The sequence below is a fragment of the Nilaparvata lugens genome, chromosome 4 (genome assembly GCF_014356525.2).
Source record: "Nilaparvata lugens isolate BPH chromosome 4, ASM1435652v1, whole genome shotgun sequence".
Lineage (NCBI taxonomy): Eukaryota > Metazoa > Arthropoda > Insecta > Hemiptera > Delphacidae > Nilaparvata > Nilaparvata lugens.
In genome coordinates, this window is record NC_052507.1 from 60,308,790 (window position 1) to 60,321,866 (window position 13,077).

Here is a 13,077-nt window from a genome sequence, read left to right on the forward strand (position 1 = left end):
GCCTACTGTTTCAGTGTATGTATGCTTAGTTAATACACTTATCAATGGTACTTCCTTGTTGAATCGCATGGAATAAACCGGGAATAACACAGAACATCCAACAAATAAAGCGTACTGACTCAAGTTCAAATTTAATTTATTTACAGCCAACAATACAAAAAATTGTAAAAACAAAGTCAGAATTTATATAGTCATACAAATTTTTGTACGAGTAGTCATTTGAATAATTGATGAAAAAGTTTTGATTTGTAGGCCTACATAATAAATAATGATTGAAAATATAGAGTGGTCATTTGAATAATTGATAAAAAAGTTTTTTTTTGTGGGCCTACATAATAAATAATGATTGAAAATATAGACTATCAAAAAATAGCTATTAATATCAAAATTGTTCTAATTGATGAAAAAAGAAACTAGAATAGGCTAAAACAGCAAAATGGACAAGCATTAAAAAAACACATAATCACCATTTAAAAAATAACTGTGTTGAATAATCATTTTTTCCACAATAAAGTAACATTGAATTTAAAAACACTTTAGATCGTCAATGCTAGAAGTAAGTGATTATCCATATCAAAAGTTTTTTAATTTAATGTTAAAAATAAAATACCAGCAAAATCAAATTACATTCGATAAACAAGACAAAATAAAATATGAAAATGAGGTGAGAAAAACTCAAGTAATTAGTGCAATCAAGTAAGTGACAAACAAAAATATCTATAGATATTTTGTTAGAAGTATTCTCACCTTGTAAACATCCAAGACTAGCGGAAAACGGAAAAATATAGTTATTATTATATGTTAGTATAATTTACAGAATTTCCTATCAATGAAGACACTTTCAATCTTATTTACGAACTTATTTCAGTCGTAAAACATTCTTCTGAAAGCTCAGAATATTAGCCTCGTTGAATCAAACTAAGGAGCGCTGATTTCAAATTGTATGAAAAGGGATCATGTTTAACAAATTCCTCAAAAACTAGATTTAATTATTATGTCAACAAATTTGATACCAATTCTGTTATTCCAACTACATTCAGAGAAATACCATGAACAAACTTTTTTAATTAAATTCTATTTCCTCCGCAAACTTTAAAAATTTAAACATTTTCAATAAAATGTATTTTAAACTTATATAAAGACTGGTCTATAGCACCAATAATTATAACAACTGAAGCACAAGAGGTGAAAATGAAACCGCTGGCATAAGTAAAGTTTACTCGTTCGCTAATCGGAGTGAATTTTTACCCCTAGTTTTACTACGATTTCAAATCAAGTGATATTGTATTTAGGCTTTTATTCGTGAAAACCCCCTTATGCTACAGTCCTACCAACTCTACGGCAACAAAACAGTTCATTTTCTATTTTTGAAATGATTAAAGTTAAATTTCCTTGAATCCTTATGTAGTATGAGAAACTAAGTTACGCTGTTCTGATACCTTTCTCTTCTTTGCTTGTCCACTCAATAAAAACTGGAACATTAGGGTGGCTATTCAAATGAGTTATCATTACTAAATGAACTTTCAAACACAAACTATACTTTAGCATACAAATATGTATCTCAAATAAGTGTAGAGTTGAAAATTTAAAAAAATCTGTTTAATTTGACAGGTTCAATTTTTCAATGACTCAATCATAATATTTCATGAACAACTAGACATACCCCATTGCACTCATAAGGCATACACATTTGTATCTCAAATAAGAGCACATTTATAAAGTTAAAAAATTTAGTCAAATTTCAAAGGTTCAATGACTCAATCACATTATTGAATGAACAACTTGACATACCTCATTGCACTCATAAGGCCTTTCTCCAGTATGCTTACGTCTGTGCTTTTTCATTGCTCCACTCGAAGGAAATCTCTTTTCACAAAGATCACACTCGTAAGGTCTCTCCCCTGAAATCACATACACATTTTTTCAGCTACAAATGAACAAAGGCAGTTGAAATACTGATTTTATCCTAATTAACTTGAAAAAAGCTGCCTTTTCTCTCTATCAAACAACAATATTACCCACAACAAAATGTTGAAATTTTCTATAGAAAGTTATGTAACTTTTTGTGTAGTTGAGAAGTTGATATTGTGGTAATTATTCATATTGAATGAAAAAGACTAAGAAATTGTCAAAAACCACAGATTTATTGTTACTTAGAAAGACCGGTTTCGGTTATTACACCATTGTCAATCTCTGATAAACTGAGATTTAAACTCTCAAGAAACTGTCAAAAACCACAGATTTATTGATACTTAGAAAGACCGGTTTTGGTTATTACACCATTGTAATATCTCTGATAAACTGAGATTTAAACTCTGTTTATCAGAGATTGACAATGGTGTGATAACCGAAACCGGTCTTTCTAAGTATCAATAAATCTGTGGTTTTTGACAATTTCTTAGTCTTTTTCATTCAATATAAAAAAATAATGTGAGCTGCCTGTCTCTCATTCGTCTTACGGTATAAAACTAATTTCGAACCACGGTCTAAAGCGTGGCGTTACGTAATTTTTTGATACATCCGTTATTTTAAATGTTGTGATTCAGATCGCAGCAGACTCGTACGCTGACTCAGACTGACCACTAACGGTAGAACATGCATGATAAACAAGAATGATACACATGTTATGATACATTGTTGTCATCATCGCGAAAGGCTTCGAGCAAACATTTTTGAGGTTAGGTTTATGTTTCAGAGACTTTTTCTATATATTTTTCTTCGCTGCTCTAGTTTTGGTCAAATGATTTTTCTATCATTATAATTTGTAATTTTCCAGTGGTTCATTTATTGTTAATTTTATGTTGGAAGCATCTCGCTGACGACAAAACATGCATGATAAAAATGTGTGTGTGTGTGTGTTAGATAAACATGCTGCAAGCTTATCATAAATGTCCTACCGTTAGTGGCCTGCCTAAGAGTGACTCATCTATGATCAATCAACTTGTTAATAAGTAAGAACAGACTGTATTTTGATAGAGCTACTTGAAAGATTAATTACTAAGAACCACTAGTACCATAATATTATTTTAATATCGGGGGACCGAGCTTCGCTCTGGAGTACGAAAGCATAAAAAAATTATTACGAAAGAAGAAATTATAATATATTAATTATAGTTCATACAGAAATCACAGTGCATTGAGATTGATTCCCAGAGGAATGCAAAAATTTCTCTCACAAAGGCCCGGTTGTACAAAAGCCGGTTAAATTTTAATCCTGATTAATTTCACGTGAACCAAATCAGAGAAGACCATTTCAAAAAGACGGTTTCTCTGATTGGTTCTCCTGGAATTAATCAGGATTAAAATTTAACCGGCTTTTGTGCGACCGGCACTAAGTACCTGATTGAATGATTGCAGTAGTTATACAGCTGAGTCATAATTTTGTCTTAGTCCCACACACATGCACTCGCTCACTCACTTCAATCATCAACTGGCTACGAAATTATCAGCTGCTTTTCAAATATGAATAATAATTATCCTTTCAATATCCTCACGAAATTCGAACATAGGTAGTAGGTTTATAATGTAACAATTTAATTGCACTAGGTCTCATCCCTGGGAAAACTCCATAGTAGGTTTATAATATAACAATTCAATTGCACTAGGTCTCATCCCTGGGAAAACTCGCTGAATGGAGTTTTCCCAGGGATGAGACCTAGTGCAATTGAATTGTTATATTATAAACCTACTACCTATGTTCGAATTTCGTGAGAATCCTATTATTTGAATTTCGTGAGAATCGTTAGAGCCGTTTTCGAGATCCGGTGACATAGAAACATATAAAACAGAAATTGCTCGTATAGGATAACAGACACGACTAGTTTCGGGTATTTATCCCGAAACAATGATCAAGTGTTTTTTATACTAGTAATTCTTGATAATTGAACAATACACTGATTCAAGTGATACTGATCCAGTATAACGTGACTGCCATTTGCAATAGTCTTTCGAATACAAGGATGATATTAAGTTGATGTAATGTTTTCAGAAATCAATCTGTATTGGAATAGCGAGAAAATGAGTGCCAAACGTACATCCAGTGTGAGTTCTCTTATGAATGTGAAGCAATGTGGTGCCGAAGAACTCCTTGTCACAGAGCTCGCACGTGTAGCTCTTCTTGCGCTTGGTCTGGCCAGCGTGAGCTCGCAGATGTTCCCTAAGGTTGTCTTTGCGATTGAACACTCTTCCACATACCTACAATTCAACAAACAAATCACTAATAAAAATCTCAGAGCAATTGCTATTTATGATAAGATTGACAATATTGGTCTCTTAGTATTTTATCATGTTCGTGTATGGAATTTAGAGATTTTATTTTACAGTATTGTAGTTGAAAGCAAAAAGCTCACTCAAAAATTTAATTAAACGAGAGTTAACCTTTTCACGAAGTGATAAACCCAACAATTCTTGATGTATTTCAGTTATTTTGTAATTTAGCTTGGATCTTGATTCATTAATACTGCAAGTTTAGAGTACGTAATTTGATATTTCCAATACAATTATTGTACACCGTGTCTTACGAAGAGGTTTACACGTTTAATTTTATATTACGTGCCCATTCATGTACCGAACTTTTTTAAATTTTACACAGTTTACATAGTAGGTTCTGAAAATATTCTGGAAAAGTTTCAGCTCCCTAACATTTGTAGAAACAAAATGGTGGCATATTGAAAATTATACCCATTCGCTTCCTATAAAAACTATTTTCATGAGTTATTATCTGATCTGTTTACTACGTTGCAGTAGTCTTGGCTCATTTGACGGTACCAGAAATGGATCAAGCAATATTCCAACAAGATGGTGCTCCATCTCACTTCGCAAATCATGTCAAGCAATTACCAAATGACAAACTTCATGGCCGTTGGATTGGTCGTGGAAGTGATTTTTCAGATTGGCCATCCCGATCACCAGATTTAACTGTTTGAGACTCCTTTTTATGGGGTTACTTGAAGGAAAAAGTTTATACCCATAGCTTCAATAATGATGAGGAAGAGGAACTAAAACGATCATAGAAGAGGAACTTCTTCGGATACAGCGGAGTTTCTTTGTGAGAGCTTACGAATCATTTCTTAAGGGCTGTTATCAGTGTGTTGCTGTGGATGGGTTCCAATTTGAATAATTTTGGACTACAGGGAAATTGCCTAATTTTGGAGGTATAGGTTTTTGATTGGGCTATGTTCTAGTTTTTTTTATTTAAAAGTCATATTGTCCCATAGTGCAACAATAAAAATATTTTATAAAACCAAAATACCTTTTCAAATTTTTTTTCAAGTATCGTTTTCCAATATGCCGCCATTTTGTTTCTACGAAGGTTAGGGAGTTGAAATTTTTCCAGAATATTTTTAGAACCTACTTTGTGAACTGTGTAAAATTTAAAAAAGTTCGGTGCATGAATGGGCACGTAATATAAAATCAAACGTGTAAACCTCTTCGTGGGACACGGTGTATATTAATTTAATAATTATATTAATTATAACACTGGTGGAGGGAATACAATAGTATACATCATTCTAAACACTCAACGAGAAAAAAGTTTACTAGTAAGACAGGAATCCAACTGGATTGAAAATTTTAGGTAAAAATATTTGATATTTTGTCGACCGACAAATATATTTTATATTCTTGTCGACTCAAGATTAGAAGTAGCCTACCTAATAAACCTAACAATTTTACATTTGTTCCAGTTTTAACTGGACCAATTACACATTTTTTGATAAAAACTATGAATAGATGTGTTACTTTGAATTGTCTTGTTTTAAATATGAAGAAATGAATACGGTCTAATAAGGTTGCGAGAAACCAACCTGACAAGGGAATGTGGGTTGTTCGGAGCCGTCACAGCCTGTCTGCATGTTATGACGCACCAGGTGGTATTTCCTGCTGAACGTTTTGCGGCAAAATCTACACGTAAACGGCTTCAATCCTGCAACAAATCAAAGAAAGATCAATAGGTGTATGGTAGATCTCAGATCTTTGTTCCAACACTAACAATACTGCCTCCATATTTTCCATAATATTTCCTCTATTATATCCATAACTATTTTCACACCAACTCCAATTTATATTATTTATGTTGTTTGTAAGACATGAGTTGGTAGTTAATACAATAATTTGGATTCTAATATTCAACTCTGTGACGATCACACAATTAGTTGTCACAAGCACATTACACTTCGAGACTGTAATTTTTTATCTATACATCTACACAAAGCCTTCAAATAGCTAGAAAACGGATAGATAGCTACATCCTTTTCTAGCACAGATGTTAAGTGGTTTGCACGCTATGAGAAAATAAATATAATGAGCTACCGGATTATTTAGTCTCAATTATAAAAATGTAATATTTAATCACGAGAAGATATATTTTATTGGAGAATATAATATGATATTATTTGAGATACAATTGATTATTATTACTTACTAGAATAAAAAGTTAAACAGTAAAGAGTAATAATTCTTTTCTTCCTTTCCTTTTTCCTTCGTCCTGGTACCCCCAGAAGAAGGGAGTTTATTGCACAAAAATAGAACATGAATAATGATAAGAATAAACCGAATCATTTTGAAATAGATAACAAATTATCAATCCTCTATTTCAGCGATAAAGATAAACACCAGACGAATTTGCTTCTCCAAAACCTTCTATAGAAGGTTTGACTGGAGGAGTAAAGCTTTACATTATACTTTATCTTGAAAAATGGAAAAAATATAAATAAAATTATAATTTTTATAAAATAAATTATCATATATGATATCATAGCATATATTAAATAGGCCTACTCATATTATTTTTACGTTGCAATGAGATATATTATAAGAGTGTATAAAAGTTAGAAGTTCAGCTGCTGTATAAAATTTGATTGTAGGTTCAATATTAATTAATAATCAATATTAAATTTTGAATTTTCTCTCACTGAAACAAACACTAATAAAAGGAAAAGAGAATCCAAATCAAAAACCTTCAACAATATTATGCTCCTTAATCATTTTTTAGTTAATTTTAGTAAGGTCTTCCTCCCTCAATTCCTCAATGACAGGTTCCTTGTTATCCTTACGAACTAGAATTTTTCCACTCCTGTATCATACATATTTGTATTGATTCTTAATGGCTTGCTGCTGGCTTGCTGCTTAGCAAGCCATTTCAGTCTTTTGAAATAGGCAGAAAGATTATCAGAAATATAGACTACTTGATCCTTCTCAGTACAGGAGGATATTATTTGAGATTGCAAAAGTTTAGGACCCTTCCGAGCTACATTCACAATTTTTTCCTTTAAATTTCTACTCTTCAGAGCAACAATAATTGATTTCATTTTATTCTTATTCCTACTTGGTAAACGGTGCGCGTAATCTATATATCCTATCACAAACTCAGGTACAATTTTTTCAACAGTTTTTGTCACTAATTCATGAACATTCTCATCCTGATTTTCGTCAAGTCCGAAAATTTCTATATTATTTCCACGTCCATAATGTTCAAGAGAGTTCAATTTGTATTCTAGATCCTCAACTTTTTTCTCTTCCATATAATAATAATAATAATAATAATAATAATAATAATATAATAATAATAATAATAATAATAATAATAGCCTTGGTGTCTCAGGGAGTGCAAAACATGGAATTCAAAAGGCGGTTGTACTCAGAACGGTATCAATGATTAGATCCTTTTTAAATTTGACGGAATAGAGATGTACCAAAGTCTTGCCAATGGCCGACTTAGGTTACAATAAAAAATGCTCACTTTGTAAGTAATGAAATAATTGAATAATAATAATAATAATAATAATAATAATAATAATAGTAATAATAATAATAATAATAATAATATGTATCTCGAAGATGACGCAGGAAGAGATGCTTGCAACAAACAATGAGATAGCTCAGCTAGGGAGAGGCCAGACTTACAAGTATTTAGGTTTCCAGCAGCATCTCAGAATCTCTAGAGTGGAAGTGTTTGGCAAGTTGGAGAGTGAATTCAGGAGGCTGAGTAAAGTACTGAAGGCAAATTTGGCTTCAAAGCACCGTATAAAGGCAATCAATTCATGGGTTATTCCAGCCTTGACCTACAGTTTTGGTGTTTTGAAGTGGTCAGTTACTCGCCTTGATCAGATGGACCGGCTTGTCCGAAAAATTATAACCAAGAATAGAATTCATTCACCCAATAGCATCAATGAGCCGACTGTACTTGCCTCGAAAATTTGGTGGTTGCGGTCTGCTGAATATATCAGATCTATGTGCAAATCAGGAGAAAAGTTGAGGACCTACTTCAAGAATGCTGATTGGATGGATATGTGCCGCTTAGACAATGGTCACACTGCACTTGATTTGAGAAACCCCAGTGGACGCGAGGCCGCCACTATTCAGTCCTTGAAGGCAGATTGGCAGCAGAAGGAGCTGCATGGGCGCTACTATGGTCTCCTCTATTCGGACCAAACAGATAAGGAGCTGTCAACCAGTTGGCTTACAGTTGGGAACTTGTTCCCAGAGACAGAAGGCTTTGTGCTTGCCATACAGGACCAGGTGATAGCCACTAATGCCTATAGAAGACATATCATGGGTGATCTGAGCATAAGTGACTGGTGCAGGTTGTGTGCTGCTGCTGTGGAAAGTATTCAGCATATCAGCATATTGGGGTGCTCAATATTGGCCCCCAGAGAGTACTTAAGGCGGCACAATAATGTTGCAACAATAGTATATTTAGAATTGCAACTGAAGAATGGTATGATAAATGAAACTCCACCATACTATTCATATACACCACCTGCATTTGCTGAGAAAAACCATGTCAAGATCTATTGGGATGCTCAGATGATCACTGATAGGCAGGTCCTACATAACAAGCCTGATATCCTCTTGATGGACATGTTGAGAAAGGAGGCTATCATGATTGATGTTGCGGTGCCAGCTGATGAGAATGCTCAAAAAACCCGTGGAGAGAAACTCGCATTCGAACTCAAAGATATGTATGGCTTGCACAAGGTAAAAATATTGCCAATTATTATAACTGTGGGTGGGCTGATACCAAAAACAACAGTGGAATGCTGCAAAATGATTGACGTTTCAGACAATCTAGTAAAAAAATGCATAATCAGTTCTACTAGATATGGCACGTATAGGACGTCAAACACTGCAATGTACCTAGTAGTTTAAATGTAGGCTAATAAGAACAATAGTGAAAAATTGGAGGTTGCATGTAAATGCCCCTCTTATTTAAATAATCCTCAAAAGCGTGAATAATAATAATGATAACAATCGTCTTTATTAAGTACTCTAGCTTCTAGGACATCTCTGCAATACAACCCTCATGCCAGAGTCACACTCTTGCCGAGTGCGTACAAATAACGACGACGACGACAAATATATCCATCCACACTCTCGTCAACCATTGCGTGCTTGCAGCTAGCGACTTGGCAAGAGTGTGGCCTAGGCACCAAAAACAGAGGTAGATATACGTAAAGCGAGATGACTTGAATCACAGCTATCTACAATAGAAGGCGGTGGAAAAAGAAACATGTCCTATCATTTCCATTGACTTTATAACGATCTATATATTTCAATCTCACTATAGTGAGGTCCACATTGTAATGACAGTGGAGAGAAATAAAAAAGAGAGTGCGTCTGTGGAAAATCAAAATATCTCATCCCCGAAATTCATAAGCTGACGTATAGCCAGCTGTAAAATATAAACACGATAATTTTAAAGAATTGTGTTCTGTTTATCTATAAATAAAAATAACGAGCGAAGCTCGTTGCCCCGATATTAATAGTAGAGAGGAGGGAATCCAACGCGAAACATTCAAAGGGTGATTGAATCCCCTAGCTACAGAAATGTTAATCAAATTATAAAGTGAATGTGACTATAGGGGCAGTACCAACCTGTGTGCGTGTACATGTGCCTGGCAAGCGTGCCTCGGTCGGGACACCTGGAGCCACACTCGGGGCAGTCGTAGGTCTGGCCCTCGTTGTGCTCCACGCGGCGGTGCCGCTCCAGCGACGACTTGAACTTGAACTGCTTCTTGCACTCCGTGCATTCGTGTTCACCCGTCTGACAACACACAATAACAACACATTCAGTCAATCACATGCAAAATACAATCAACCACTGTGAAATAGCATAAATATTGACAGAAAATTACAAAAATAGCAAATGATCTAGTATAGCAAGTCGATTTCATAGATTTGAATGGCAAATCTATAATATTACAAAAAGAAGAATCGCCTTATAACATCGTCTGAGCTAATGAGCTGATTTTGAGTATGAACTTGAAATTTTGCATGAAGATTCTTAATTTACTGAGGATGATATACAGGCATATTTTCAGTTCATCAAGTTATCAATTTGACATGCTTCCAGTTTGTTTTACTTTGCTTGAGAGTGGTCATATATGAAATAGTGTATTCAAAGGGTTTCTGTCTTCTATCGTCTTATTTTTTCCATCTGTATTTTTTCTTCTATATCTATACTTCTGAAAGAAGGAATTGGCTTATACATGCACGGAATACGAAATACACGTTTGAAGCATCATCACGTCTAAACTATTAAACTGATTAACTTGGAATTTCGCATAAAGATTCTCAATTTACCGAGGATGGTTATAGGCCTATTTCCAGTTCTTCAAGATTTCAGTACACGTTTTCAGTTTATCAAGTTTACAATTCGTCAGGTTTTCAGTTTACGTTTGCAGTAAATCAAGAAGATAAGTTAAAAATTTCAAGGAGATACGTTTTTAGATAAATTTGAAATGTTTGTTGATAAATTGTTTTGGACTTGAAATTGTGTGTAAATCAAATCATGAACTCTACAAACCTCTGGACTGTTTATTTTAAATAAAGGTTGAAAGCAGTTTTGGCCCAATGCCTGTCGTATGTAATGGCTGAATTATATCTATTGTATATGATTAAATAAATAAGGACATAAGGTGATTGCATTTTACAACAAAAAATGTTTCCTAGTGCAAAGCACGGGTTACCTGTTAGTAGAAACTTTATCGTGAATAAAATGGAGACGAATACTGTGAATAAAAAGCGAAATCATTGGATAATATGTTAAAATGTTTGTAGATTTTTTTATTATAATTATTAGCGTATGGCTTTGAATGGTGGGGAGACCCAAGGGTAGTTCCACCTCACCGTATATAGTCCAAAGTTCCCTAATGGGAAACCGGACACTAAGGTTATAGTGAGCACAATACTTTAAATTTACACTTTTCACTACGGAATAAAGTTCATTTTGATGTTAAAAAGTCCAAACATATACAAAACCGAAACAAAACACAAAACCACTAAGACAAATTTAGAAAATATTGAATTTAGACAATAAATTTAGAGCCGAAAATTTATAGCACATTACAATTTTGCCATGACAAAATGTTTGTAGATATGATGAGATTAATGATAATTGAAAACAAAAATACAATAGTAGTGTTGATATAGATAGATGATTCAGACACGATAAACTGAGTTGATAGTAAATTACTTACAGTGTGAGCTGTAGCCAAATCCTCTCCACAGCAATGACACAGTCCTTCTTCTACAGCTTCAACTTCCACCTGTGTGAACTGCTTTATTTCTTTTATGATATCCGCAATGTCTTTTTCGGAAGGGATATCTTTTCTAAGACCTGGAAAAATTGAATGAATAGTAAAACTAAATTAAAGTGTATTGTAAATTATAGTAAATTTCATAATGAAAAATTTAAGATAATTCAAAATGATGGATTTTCCAAAGACCAAATGTGTGTAAACATCAATTCATATAAATGTTTACTTGTTATTCACGTTTGTTCAATTCATTATTTTCATCTGAATGTTTGAACATCTATTTATTGAATAAAATACAAAATGTGATAAAGCGACAGACTTTCTGTCCAAATTGCTTTTTGGAATTTTTATTTAAATGGTCTGTTCATGTATTAGTATAGGTAGGCCTATAAGTTTGATGTTTAAGTTTTGTGTGTTTCTAGAGTTTAGTTCCAGTATAAATGTTAAGACTTACACTAAACTTATACCTAAACTAATACTTGAACAGACCAGTTATGAAAAAATTTCGAAAGTTCTAGTTTCAAGTCTGTCAAATAAATATCAACATTTTCACTTTCAAACAATAAATACTATCAGGACCTCCTATATAGGTACTACCGGACCTGAGCCTAGAAAAAAAAATGGCCACCGTATGTGAAGATCTTATAGAAATTCCTACTAAGAAAAAATCACTAATCAGCTGTTAGAGAGCTTCTCAGTTCGTCGAAATCTCAGTTCGTCTAGTTCCCGTTTAAAATACCATTTGCAGACCACCACTTACGGCGGCCATTTTTTGCAGGCGCAGGTCCGGTATATAGGAAGTCCTGATACTATCGAGGAACCAAAACCATCCATCGACAGCACAAAATAGAAGGACGGGATCAAGTCTATTCATAGGAGGACGGTCGAGGGCAGCATCGGCGGACTGAGGCCAAAATAACACCCCAAATAAATGCCGAGGAGAAGAGCCTACCCAGAAGAACCCGCACCATCCTCGCGCAACTGAGATCAGGCTACTCTGTGATTCTGAACAGTTACATGTCCAGAGTCGCAGAGGATGTGGCCGATGTCTGTCCCGACTGTGGTAATGGACCCCACACCACGGACCATCTTTTTAGCTGCCCCACGAAGCCGACAAATTAAACAGCGCCAGCCTCTGGACCGACCCTTGCGGGGTGGCCCGCTTCCTGGGCCTTGATACGGAGGAAGAGTGAACCAACGGGGTCCTGAGTTGCTACTACAACAACATACTATCGAAGAGTTTTTAGTTTTCAAGAGACAAGCGTGCTGACCTGAATCATTGACATAATCGGAGGCGGTGTAGTCTTCATCATCGTCACTATTGTCGAAATCGTATTCGTCCGAGTCAAACATGGACGTATCGTAATCGTCGTTCGAATCAGCTGACACAGCTGCAGCTTTTGACAGATTCTTGTCCGCTTCAGATGCAGCTTTAGTGGACTTCCCTTTCTTCAAAGAGATTTGACAGCTCGAAGCATGTGCTCTTGCTCCCTGAAACAAATAGCAAATATTCATCAATTATCTTATAAAATCTCTGAAA

At 34.5% G+C, this 13,077-nt stretch overlaps 1 protein-coding gene across 3 annotated transcripts in view; it reads right to left on the bottom strand.

Annotated features, from left to right (window-relative positions):
- LOC111054094 (zinc finger protein 2) overlaps positions 1-13,077 on the bottom strand; it is a 28,525-nt gene that overhangs the window by 7,486 nt on the left and 7,962 nt on the right. For 2 of the 3 annotated variants that reach the window (XM_039426060.1, XM_039426059.1), the window contains exons 6-10: positions 11,478-11,617; positions 9,874-10,042; positions 5,805-5,923; positions 4,035-4,194; positions 1,792-1,901 (exon numbers count right to left, since the gene is read on the bottom strand). In XM_039426060.1, coding sequence (XP_039281994.1) covers positions 1,792-1,901; positions 4,035-4,194; positions 5,805-5,923; positions 9,874-10,042; positions 11,478-11,617 — 698 coding nt within the window. Of the gene's footprint in view, positions 1-1,791; positions 1,902-4,034; positions 4,195-5,804; positions 5,924-9,873; positions 10,043-11,477; positions 11,618-12,808; positions 13,068-13,077 lie in introns of those variants that run through there. The other variant, XM_039426061.1, reaches the window with a different exon arrangement.